The sequence below is a fragment of the Musca domestica genome, unplaced genomic scaffold, assembly GCF_030504385.1.
Source record: "Musca domestica strain aabys unplaced genomic scaffold, Musca_domestica.polishedcontigs.V.1.1 31, whole genome shotgun sequence".
Lineage (NCBI taxonomy): Eukaryota > Metazoa > Arthropoda > Insecta > Diptera > Muscidae > Musca > Musca domestica.
In genome coordinates this window covers 9,741,820-9,753,340 of record NW_026712309.1, presented here as the reverse complement: position 1 = coordinate 9,753,340, position 11,521 = coordinate 9,741,820, and the positions used below count along the sequence as shown (strand labels likewise).

General features: G+C 41.7%; 1 protein-coding gene across 1 annotated transcript; it reads right to left on the bottom strand.

Annotated features, from left to right (window-relative positions):
- Window positions 1-8,499: 8,499 nt before the first annotated feature.
- On the bottom strand, window positions 8,500-11,220 carry LOC131803639 (uncharacterized). Its single transcript, XM_059125068.1, has 2 exons — window positions 11,073-11,220; window positions 8,500-8,789 (listed from the first exon to the last, which is right to left on the bottom strand). The coding sequence occupies exons 1-2, from the start codon at window positions 11,218-11,220 to the stop codon at window positions 8,500-8,502; spliced, it is 438 nt and encodes a 145-aa protein (XP_058981051.1).
- Window positions 11,221-11,521: the final 301 nt, after the last annotated feature.

Below are 11,521 nucleotides of genomic sequence, written 5' to 3'. Positions count from 1 at the left end.
CTCAACAGAAGAGTGGAAAGAAGAGTATTTAAAAAGTCTCCATAAACGCTATAAATGGAAATTTCCGCAGCGCGATATACAAACGGACGATTTAATTGTAATTCGACAAGAACAATTATATCCAACATCGTGGAAATTAGGTCGGGTAATCAAGGGCGTGGAATGTCAGAAAGGTAGATGTTAAACAGTTCCGGAGATATCACCCCATCTTGGGGAACTCCCTGTTTAACTCTGCGGATGATCGACTTCTTGTTTCTGAATTCCACGTACGACTGCCGTCCACACATGTAGTTTACTATCCAACGTATAAAACATAGCCGGAGGGCGGTGTGCTCAATGTCCCCGAACAGTGTGGCATGATTGACTGTATCAAAGGCTTCTGATAAATCAACCATAACTGTTCTCTCGCACGGCCTGTTCCGGTTAAGACCTCTGCTGACATGTGTGGATCGTACTTTTTCCCAGGGTTCGAGGGCGGCTTAACCGTTGCCCACACAAATCTTTGGTCATTACCTAGGACGGAATGCCATAATTCATGATGGGCATTGAAATCCCCTAGCACCGGACGGTTATTGCCTACCAGAAGTGAACTGATATTAGGCATATAACGTGGGGCACAGCTATTTAACGGCGGAATGTACTCGTTGAGCAGCTCTACCTCGGCGGTTCCATACTTGACCGCTACCCCCATACATTCCATGTACGGGTCACTAGAATCAAGCTCAGGCGAGATAGGTCTGTACTGGACAGAGTGGTGCTATAGGAACGCTAATCCTCCACCGCTGGGGCGATCCTTCCTCGGTACGTTGTATCCATCACAACTTTGAAGCCTGCAGGTGGTACTGAGCTTCGTTTCCTGGATCGCTGCGACCTTGATGTTTTTTCAACTCATAAAGCTTACAATTTCGTTAATCTTACCTCGGAGACCATCACAATTAAACTGGAGAAATGATGCGTTATCCGGAACTTGAACAGCAATGTGTGGCGTCAACTGCTGCGTAAATTGCTGTTGAGGAGATTGCGGAGGAGTCTCATATTGCGAAGACGATGAGGACGCCGAAGATGAAGACTCATTCAAGACTGTAGCCGGATTAAGCCGGAAGAATTACGGAAATGCACCCACTCAATGCATCAGTTGCGTCTCACCGAAACCGATCTGTGGTGGATGCTCCGAGTCAATCCGGTACATAGAAAAGGCCGCCAAGACGCAGTGGTGATGGGTGCTGAAGTGTGCCCTAAAGTGATGAAGACCCAGGTATACTCGAGCCCTGGATTCCCATGGGCTCAACTTACCATCTTAAGATGGTTTTCAAATTCGTAACGGACGGTGTGATATTCATCATAAAGTCGTACTGTCAAATTATAACGAGTGACATTTTTTGAAGCGCCACTTGCGACATCTTCGCTTGCTCGTTGTTGTTTGACACTTAATTGTTTTTTGGATAACGTCCTAACAACAACGAGTTTTCCCAGCAACATTTAAAAAAGGTAAGAATATTGTTCTACAACAATATTTAATTAAATAAAAACTATCCAATATTTCTATTGGACAAATTACCATGATGAAAATTGTATGTTTTATTTCCTTTTATTTTTGGTGTTAATTTTACTTTTCCCCTTTGCTACGCAAACAGTTGGGTTTTGGTGGATACATTTCTGGCTTTAATAGACGAAGTTGTCAAAGCCACACCCACCTAAACCACTCGCTGACGACGGGGTTAGATAACGCAGCCGGTAGAGGAGAGGAGTTTCCCTTTGAAGGTTTCTTCGCCTCAGGATGTGGTTCCTCCGTTGTCCGTCCTCTCTTCATCGTTGGACGAGATGAGGAATTGGTCTCCTTTGGTTCCACCAAGGTCGCGGCTCCTTCGCGTTCCATCTTCTTTGTTCTTCGTCTCCTGCGCTTCTTTGTTTTTGTATCGGTAGAAGCAGCCTGGGCTTCTGTTGGAGGTGCAACAGGTGGTGCTGTTATTCCAACAACTGGACTTCCACACTGCCCTCTTCAGAAGGTTTGTCCCCATCGCCCCATCTGGAATCGCCTTCTTGACAAGGTCGTTTAGGAGAGAGGCAAACTCCTTTTCAACGGAGCACTTTGGCTTTAGCGGATGATTCTTTTTAGAATTTCCGAATCGCTTTAAGGTTCGCCCTGGTTAGCGTTTTTTTCTCTCTCCGTGACTTGATGACTATGCACGTCGATAGTGAAGCGGCACTGAAAGCTCTAAACTCCTCTAGGATATCACTGGAAAACGCTGGGTTGTCTATTAAGTTCTGTTGACTTCCTGGTCAGTACAATATTCCAGGCAACGAGACTGCAAACGAATGGGCGAGGCTACGATCCGAATCGACTTCCATTGAAGTTGAGAACTCGGTCAAACCACCCCTGTGTCACTTCCTACAGGTAATTCAAACACTACTCGGAGAGAATTCAACAAAAATGGCTGGACGAAAGGGGATGCAACATCTCCAAAAGAATCTGGCCCACACTCTCGGAGAAGAGAACTGTCATTGTCTAAACCTGACTAAGAACTTGTGGTGGGTATCATCACCAGGTGAGGGCAATGACCTTAAAATGAGACAGCGATGACATTGATTACTGTAGAATATGTCAGGACGAAGAAGAAATTGAGACGATCGAACATCCTGTCTGCCACTGTCCAGCACTCATTGACGTGAAACACAGGTTCGTGGGGGAACAAGTGTCACATGATCTGTCTTCGTTTTCTAACACTGACCCTACAGTAATTCTTCAATTAGCCAGAAGATTTAAGTGGCTAAAGACGACACGGCAAGATCTGCCGTTAATCGTCTCATAACTATATATCAAACCACCAACACCTTACTTTTTATACCATCTACCATAGTATAGAGGGTATATTAAGTTTGTCATTCTGTTTGTAACACCTCGAAATATACATTTTTCAAATATTACAGACTGTAAACAACCCGCCTTCCTCAAAAAACCCTTAGTCTAGAGCGCACAACAGGCCTATACTGGCTTAAGTATATGCCCAACAGGGCATGCGGCGAATTGCTTCGACCCTCTTTTCAACCTAACCTAATAAAGTGTTAGAACGAAGCAGATTCGGTCAGTTATCTTATGGAACAAATAAAACGAATTTATTTATTATAAGTTTACGTCGCATTTAACTGTACAACATACCCAAAAACTTGAACAAATTTATAGACCATCAAATTAATGGTGCTTCAATTGATACAGTCAGTTATTTAATGAGTAAAATTAATTTATTGCATATTTTATCAACATAGTCATAGATTTTTTTTGCTCTGCTTTCGTTTTTATACCCTCCACCATAGTATGGTGGGTATATTAAGTTTGTCATTCCGTTTGTAACACCTCGAAATATACATTTAAGACCCCACAAAGTATATATATTCTTGATCAGCATAGAATTCTATGTCTCCGATTTTCGAAAACATCCTATAAACATTAAATATACTTTTGAAGAGTTCTCTACGGTTATCTCGCGTATAGAAGCTTGTTTAAATTCTCAACCGCTTTGTCCGATGAGTGATAGTGTGGATAGTTATTTAGCTTTAACTCCAGGTCTTTTTTTGGTAGGATCTCCTATTTTATCCCCTCCGGAACCATTAATACAAGAATCTCCCTTGCACATACGGTCATCGGTATAGAAAACTTAAGGCGCTTACTCAACAGTTCTGCCTACGGTGGAAAGAAGAGTATTTAAACAGTCTCCATAAACGCTATAAATGGAAACTTCCGCAGCGCGATGTACAAGCGGACGATTTAGTCGTAATTCGACAAGAACAATGATCTCCAACATCGTGGAAATTAGGTCGGATAATCAATGTTTTTTCGTCGTTCGTGTCGCCGACGTAAAAACTGAAAATGACATTGTGCGGCGTCCGGTGGTTAAGCTGGTCGCTTTGACCAATTAGATGTTTGTTTCCTCGCCATTTTTATTTTTTTTTCTCGTAGCATTGAAAATCAAAATAAGGTGGGCCCTAGTAGTCAAATCTGCAATTCGCTGGTCAAATCGTTGCGAATGCACTCCATTCCAGTCGGGTCCGACCGGTTTGCCCAATTCACACTGGTTTCGACTCCGCCCAACGATTGTCGGTATCCGCTCGGGTTACAAATTTAACCCATCGTGTGTCCCAAACCAATCTGCCTAGGAATCGATAAAGGAGCACTACCAAGGTATGATGTTAGCAGATCCGCAATTCTTTAAAGCGTTCCGAGACGCAGTAGAGTTGGGTGCTGAAGTGTACCCTAAAGTAATGAAGACCTAGGTATACTCGAGCCCTGGATTCCCAAGGTCTCAACTTACCATCTTTAGATGGGTCTTGTCGGGTCCATGCCCAATGTGATTTCTTGCTGGGAGACTTTTGCCAGAAGATCTCGCCCGTGCCGTATGACCGACGGTTAGTTAATTTATTGCGCGGCAATGTGCCCCTTGCTCTACGAGCGCAATATTAAAACAAAGAAAAAAAGAATAATTAAATTGAAATTTAAAGTGTAAATAAGAAAAATTGTAAAATGAATTTATATTTTTGTATACTTAATTTGCATTGCAACATAGCAAGATGTTGCAAGGCTGGCCGCAATGTTTACATTAGAATATAATCCTTTTAATGTTCATTCCGTTTTCAAATTTTTAACTCAGGATGTGGTTCCTCCGTTAGCCGTCCCCTCTTCATCGTTGGACGAGATGAGGGATTGGTCTCCTTTGGTTCCACCGAGGTCGCGGCTGATTCGCGTTCCATCTTCTTTGTTCTTCGTGTCCTGCGCTTCTTTGTTTTTGTATCGGTGGAAGCAGCCTGGGCTTCTGTTGGTGGTGCAACAGCTGGCGCTGTTATTAAAACAACTGGACTTCCACACTGCCCTCTTCAGAAGGTTTGTCCCCAACTGGAATCGCCTTCTTGACAAGGTCGTTTAGGAGAGAGGCAAACTCCTTTAAAACGGAACACTTTGGCTATAGCGGATGATTCTTTTTAGAATTTCCGAAAAGCTTTAAGGTTCGCCCTGGTTAGGGTTTTTTTCTCTCAATGACTTGATGACTATGCACGTCGATAGTGAAGCGGCACTGAAAACTCTAAACTCCTCTAGGATATCACTGGAAAACGCTGGGTTGTCCATTAAGTTCTGTTGACTTCCTGGTCATTACAATATTCCAGGCAACGAGACTGCAAACGAATGGGCGAGGCTACGATCCGAATCGACTTCCATTGAAGTTGAGAACTCGGTCAAACCACCCCTGTGTCACTTCCTACAGGTAATTCAAACACTTCAACAAAAAAGGGGATGCAACATCTCCAAAAGAATCTGGCCAACACTCTCGGAGAAGAGAACTGTCATTGTCTAAACCTGACTAAGAACTTGTGGTGGGTATCATCACAGGTCACTGCAAGGTGAGGGCTATGACCTTAAAATGAGACAGCGATGACATTGATTACTGTAGAATATGTCAGGACGAAGAAGAAATTGAGACGATCGAACATCCTGTCTGCCACTGTCCAGCACTCATTGACGTGAAACACAGGTTCGTGGGGGAACAAGTGTCACATGATCTGTCTTCGTTTTCTAACACTGACCCTACAGTAATTCTTCAATTAGCCAGAAGATTTAAGTGGCTAAAGACGACACGGCAAGATCTGCCGTTAATCGTCTCATAACTATATATCAAACCACCAACACCTTACTTTTTATACCATCTACCATAGTATGGAGGGTATATTAAGTTTGTCATTCCGTTTTAACACCTCGAAATATACATTTTCAAATGGAACAGACTGTAAACAGCCCGCCTTCCTCAAAAAACCCTTAGTCTAGAGCGCACAACAGGCCTATACTGGCTTAAGTATATGCCCAACAGGGCATGCGGCGAATTGCTTCGACCCTCTTTTCAACCTAACCTAATAAAGTGTTAGAACGAAGCAGATTCGGTCAGTTATCTTATGGAATAAATGAAACGAATTTATTTATTATAAGTTTACGTCGCATTTAACTGTACAACATATCCAAAAACTTGACCAAATTTATAGACCATCAAATTAATGGTGTTTCAATTGAAGCAGTCAGTTGTTTAATGAGTAAAATTAATTTATTGCATATTTTATCAACATAGTCATAGATTTTTTTTTTTGCTCTGCTTTCGTTTTTATACCCTCCACCATAGTATGGTGGGTATATTAAGTTTGTCATTCCGTTTGTAACACCTCGAAATATACATTTAAGACCCCACAAAGTATATATATTCTTGATCAGCATAAAATGCTATGTCGATTTATGCCCTCTGTGGAAATCACTCTAGCTTCCGAGCGAATTGAAGTAATTTGATAAAAATTTACTCAAATGTGTATTATGTCTATAGTACTTTTGGTATTGAAAATGGGCTATGTAGGGCCACGTCTTCGTATAGCCCCCATATAACGATACCTCCCGATATGCGATATTTTTATGATTTTAGCGACATTATTTACCGGAATCGTTTCAAATTTGGTATTTGAAGTTCGTAATGAATACTACAGTCTATGACAGAAATTTGTCTGTGCAGGTCCACGTCTTTGTATAGCCCCATACAACGATAACCGACATTATTTACCGAAATTGTTTCAAATTTCGTATTTAATTCCCAATTCTTAGGGGACGACTCCATACCAGACCTTAATCAGATCATGGTAAAATGATATAGTTAAGAAATTTCATAAAGGCAAATGAATTTCAAATATAACAGACTGTAAACTGCCCGCCTTCTTCAAAAAACCCTTAATCTAGAGCGCACAACAGGCTTGAGTGTATGCCCAACAGGGCATGCGGCGAATTGCTTTGGCCCTCTTTTCAACCTAACCTAATAAAGTGTTAGAACGAAGCAGATTCGGTCAGTTATCTTATGGAATAAATAAAACGAATTTATTTATTATAAGTTTACGTCGCATTTAGCTGTACAACATACCCAAAAACTTGACCAAATTTATACACCATAAGTTGTTTTATGAGTAAAATTAATTTATTGCATATTTTATCAACAATTGGCCACAAAATTTTTGCTATGCTTTCATTTTTATACCCTTCACCATAGTATGGTGGGTATATTAAGTTTGTCATTCCGTTTGTAACACCTCGAAATATACATTTAAGAACCCACAAAGTATATATATTCTTGATCAGCATAGAATTCTATGTCTTCGATTTTCGAAAACACCCTATAAACATTAAGTATACTTTTGAAGAGTTCTCTACGGTTATCTCGCGTATAGAAGCTTGTTTGAATTCTCAACCGCTTTGTCCGATGAGTGATAGTGTGGATAGTTATTTAGCTTTAACTCCAGGTCTTTTTTTGGTAGGATCTCCTATTTTATCCCCTCCGGAACCATTAATACAAGAATCTCCCTTGCACATACAGTCATCGGTATAGAAAACTTAAGGCGCTTACTCAACAGTTCTGCCTACGGTGGAAAGAAGAGTATTTAAAAAGTCTCCATAAACGCTATAAATGGAAATTTCCGCAGCGCGATGTACAAACGGACGATTTAGTCGTAATTCGACAAGAACAATTATCTCCAACATCGTGGAAATTAGGTCGGATAATCAATTTTTTTTCTCGTTTGTGTCGCCGACGTAAAAACTGAAAATGACATTGTGCGGCGTCCGGTGGTTAGGCTGGTCGCTTTGACCAATTAGATGTTTGTTTCCTTGCCATTTTTATTTTTTTTTTCTCGTAGCATTGAAAATCAAAATAAGATGGGCCCTAGTAGTCAAATCTGCAATTCGCTGGTCAAATCGTTGCGAATGCACTCCATTCCAGTCGGGTCCGACCGTTTTGCCCAATTCACACTGGTCTCGACGTTCGACTCCGCCCAACGATTGTCGGTATCCGCTCGGGTTACAAATTTAACCCATCGTGTGTCCCAAACCAATCTGCCTAGGAATCGATAAAGGAGCACTACCAAGGTATGATGCTAGCAGATCCGCAATTCTTTAAAGCGTCCCGAGACACAGTGGAGTTGGGTGCTGAAGTGTACCCTAAAGTAATGAAGACCCAGGTATACTCGAGCCCTGGATTCCCAAGGTCTCAACTTACCATCTTTAGATGGGTCTTGTCGGGTCCATGCCCAATGTGATTTCTTGCTGGGAGACTTTTGCCAGAAGAGCTCGCCCGTGCCGTATGACCGACGGTTAATTAATTTATTGCGCGGCAATGTTCCCCTTACTCTCCGAGCGCAATATTAAAACAAAGAAAAAAAAAGAATAATTAAATTGAAATTTGAAGTGTAAATAAGAAAAATTGTAAAATGAATTTATATTTTTGTATACTTAATTTGCATTGCAACATAGCAAGATGTTGCAAGGCTGGCCGCAACGTTTACACTAGAATATAATCATTTTAATGTTCATTCCGTTTTCAAATTGTAACGGACATTCTTGTACGACTGTGTGATATCTTTGCTACGCAAACAGTTGGGTTTTGGTAAATACATTTGTGGCTTTAGTAGACGAAGCTTTCTAAGCCACGCCCACCACTAGCCAGCCGGTGGAGGAGAGGAGTTTCCCTTTGAAGGTTTCTTCGCCTCAGGATGTGGTTCCTCCGTTGACCGTCCCCTCTTCATCGTTGGACGAGATGAGGGATTGGTCTCCTTTGGTTCCACCGAGGTCGCGGCTCCTTCGCGTTCCATCTTCTTTGTTCTTCGTGTCCTGCGCTTCTTTGTTTTTGTATCAGTGGAAGCAGCCTGGGCTTCTGTTGGTGGTGCAACAGCTGGTGCTGTTATTCCAACAACTGGACTTCCACACTCTTCAGAAGGTTTGTCCCCAACTGGAATCGCCTTCTTGACAGGTCGTTTAGGAGAGAGGCAAACTCCTTCTCAACGGAACACTTTGGCTATAGCGGATGATTCTTTTTTGGATTTCCGAATCGCTTTAAGGTTCGCCCTGGTTAGCGTTTTTTTTCTCTCTCCGTGACTTGGTGACTATGTACGTCGATAATGAAGCGGCACTGAAAGCTCTAAACTCCTCTACTATCAAGTCTAAGGTTGTTTTGCACTGTAGGAGATCACTGGAAAACGCTGGGTTGTCCATCAAGATCTGTTGACTTGATCAGCATAAAATTCTATGCCGATTTATGCTGTCTATGGAAATCACTCACAAATCACAAATGAAGTAAATTGATAAAAATTTACTCAAATGTGTATTATATCTATAGTACTTTTGGTATTGAAAATGGTAAATGAAAATAATGATACAATTTATTCAAATGTCTGTATGTCTGCAGGTCATTTAAGTCTACGTTTTGGTATAGCCCCCATATAACGGTACCTCCCGATATTCGGTATTTTGATGATATTAGCGACATTATTCGCCGGAATTGTTTCAAATTTGGTATATGAAGTTCGAAATGGATACTACAGTCTGTGACAGAAAATTGTCTGTGCAGGTCCACGTCTTCGTGTAGCCCCCGTATAACGGTACCCCCCGATATTCGGTATTTTGATGATTTTAGCGAAATTATTAACCGGAATTGTTTCAAATTTGGTATTTGAAGTTAGTAATAAATACTACAGCCTATGATAGAAATTTGTCTGTGTAGGTCCACGTCTTTGTATAGCCCCCATATAACGGTAACCGACATTATTTACCGGAATTGTTTCAAATTTCGTATTTAAAGTTCGTGATGTATTCTACAGCCTATGACAGAAAATTGTCTGTTCAGGTCCACGTCTTCGTATAGCCCTTATATAACGGTACCTCCCGATATATGGGCGGCCTCTGGGAAGCTGCGGTGAAAAGCATTAAAAACATCTTCGAAAACACGCTATAAACACTAAATATACTTTTGAATAGTTCTCTACGGTTATCTCGCGTATAGAAGCTTGTTTAAATTCTCAACCGCTTTGTTCGACGAGTGATAGTGTGGATAGTTATTTAGCTTTAACTCCAGGTCTTTTTTTGGTAGGATCTCCTATTTTATCCCCTCCGGAACCATTAATACAAGAATCTCCATTGCATATAGTCCATCGGTATAGAAAACTTAAGGTGCTTACTCAACAGTTCTGCCTACGGTGGAAAGAGTATTTAAAAAGTCTCCATAAACGCTATAAATGGAAATTTCCGCAGCGCGATATACAAACAGACGATTTAGTTGTAATTCGACAAGGACAATTATATCCAACATCGTGGAAATTAGGTCGGGTAATCAATGTTTTTCCGGGGTTCGTGTCGCCGACGTAAAAACTGAAAATGGCATTGTGCGGCGTCCGGTGGTTAAGGTGGTCGCTTTGAACAATTAGATGTTTGTTTTCTCGCCATTTTTATTTTTTTTCTCGTAGCATTGAAAATCAAAATAAGGTGGGCCCTAGTAGTCAAATCTGTAATTCGCTGGTCAAATCGTTGCGAATGCACTCCATTCCAGTCGGTTCCGACCGGTTTGCCCAATTCACACTGGTTTCGACTCCGCCCAACGATTGTCGGTATCCGCTCGGGTTACAAACCAATCTGCCTAGGAATCGATAAAGGAGCACTACCAAGGTATGATGCTAGCAGATCCGCAATTCTTTAAAGCGTCCCGAGACGCAGTGGAGTTGGGTGCTGAAGTGTACCCTAAAGTAATGAAGACCCAGGTATACTCGAGCCCTGGATTCCCAAGGTCTCAACTTACCATCTTTAGATGGGTCTTGTCGGGTCCATGCCCAATGTGATTTCTTGCTGGGAGACTTTTGCCAGAAGAGCTCGCCCGTGCCGTATGACCGACGGTTAATTAATTTATTGCGCGGCAATGTGCCCCTTGCTCTCCGAGCGCAATATTAAAACAAAGAAAAAAAAGAATAATTAAATTGAAATTTGAAGTGTAAATAAGAAAAATTGTAAAATGAATTTATATTTTTGTATACTTAATTTGCATTGCAACATAGCAAGATGTTGCAAGGCTGGCCGCAATGTTTACACTAGAATATAATCATTTTAATGTTCATTCCGTTTTCAAATTTGTAACGGACATTCTTGTACGACTGTGTGATATCTTTGCTACGCAAACAGTTGGGTTTTGGTAAATACATTTGTGGCTTTAGTAGACGAAGCTTTTTAAGCCACGTCCACCACTAGCCAGCCGGTGGAGAAGAGGAGTTTCCCTTTGAAGGTTTCTTCGCCTCAGGATGTGGTTCCTCCGTTGACCGTCCCCTCTTCATCGTTGGACGAGATGAGGGATTGGTCTCCTTTGGTTCCACCGAGGTCGCGGCTCCTTCGCGTTCCATCTTCTTTGTTCTTCGTGTCCTGCGCTTCTTTATTTTTGTATCGGTGGAAGCAGCCTGGGCTTCTGTTGGTGGTGCAACAGCTGGTGCTGTTATTCCAACAACTGGACTTCCACACTCTTCAGAAGGTTTGTCCCCAACTGGAATCGCCTTCTTGACAGGTCGTTTAGGAGAGAGGCAAACTCCTTCTCAACGGAACACTTTGGCTATAGCGGATGATTCTTTTTTGGATTTCCGAATCGCTTTAAGGTTCGCCCTGGTTAGCGTTTTTTTCTCTCTCCGTGACTTGATGACTATGCACGTC

Excerpts from the sequence above, each read along its gene's own strand:
- LOC131803639 (XM_059125068.1), bottom strand. The coding sequence starts at position 11,220 with ATGGAACGCGAAGGAGCCGCGACCTCGGTGGAACCAAAGGAGACCAAT. Across the intron at positions 8,790-11,072 it reads CTCCTCTTCTCCACCGGCTG|TTGGGGACAAACCTTCTGAA; the intron begins GCTAGTGGTGGA and ends AGGCGATTCCAG.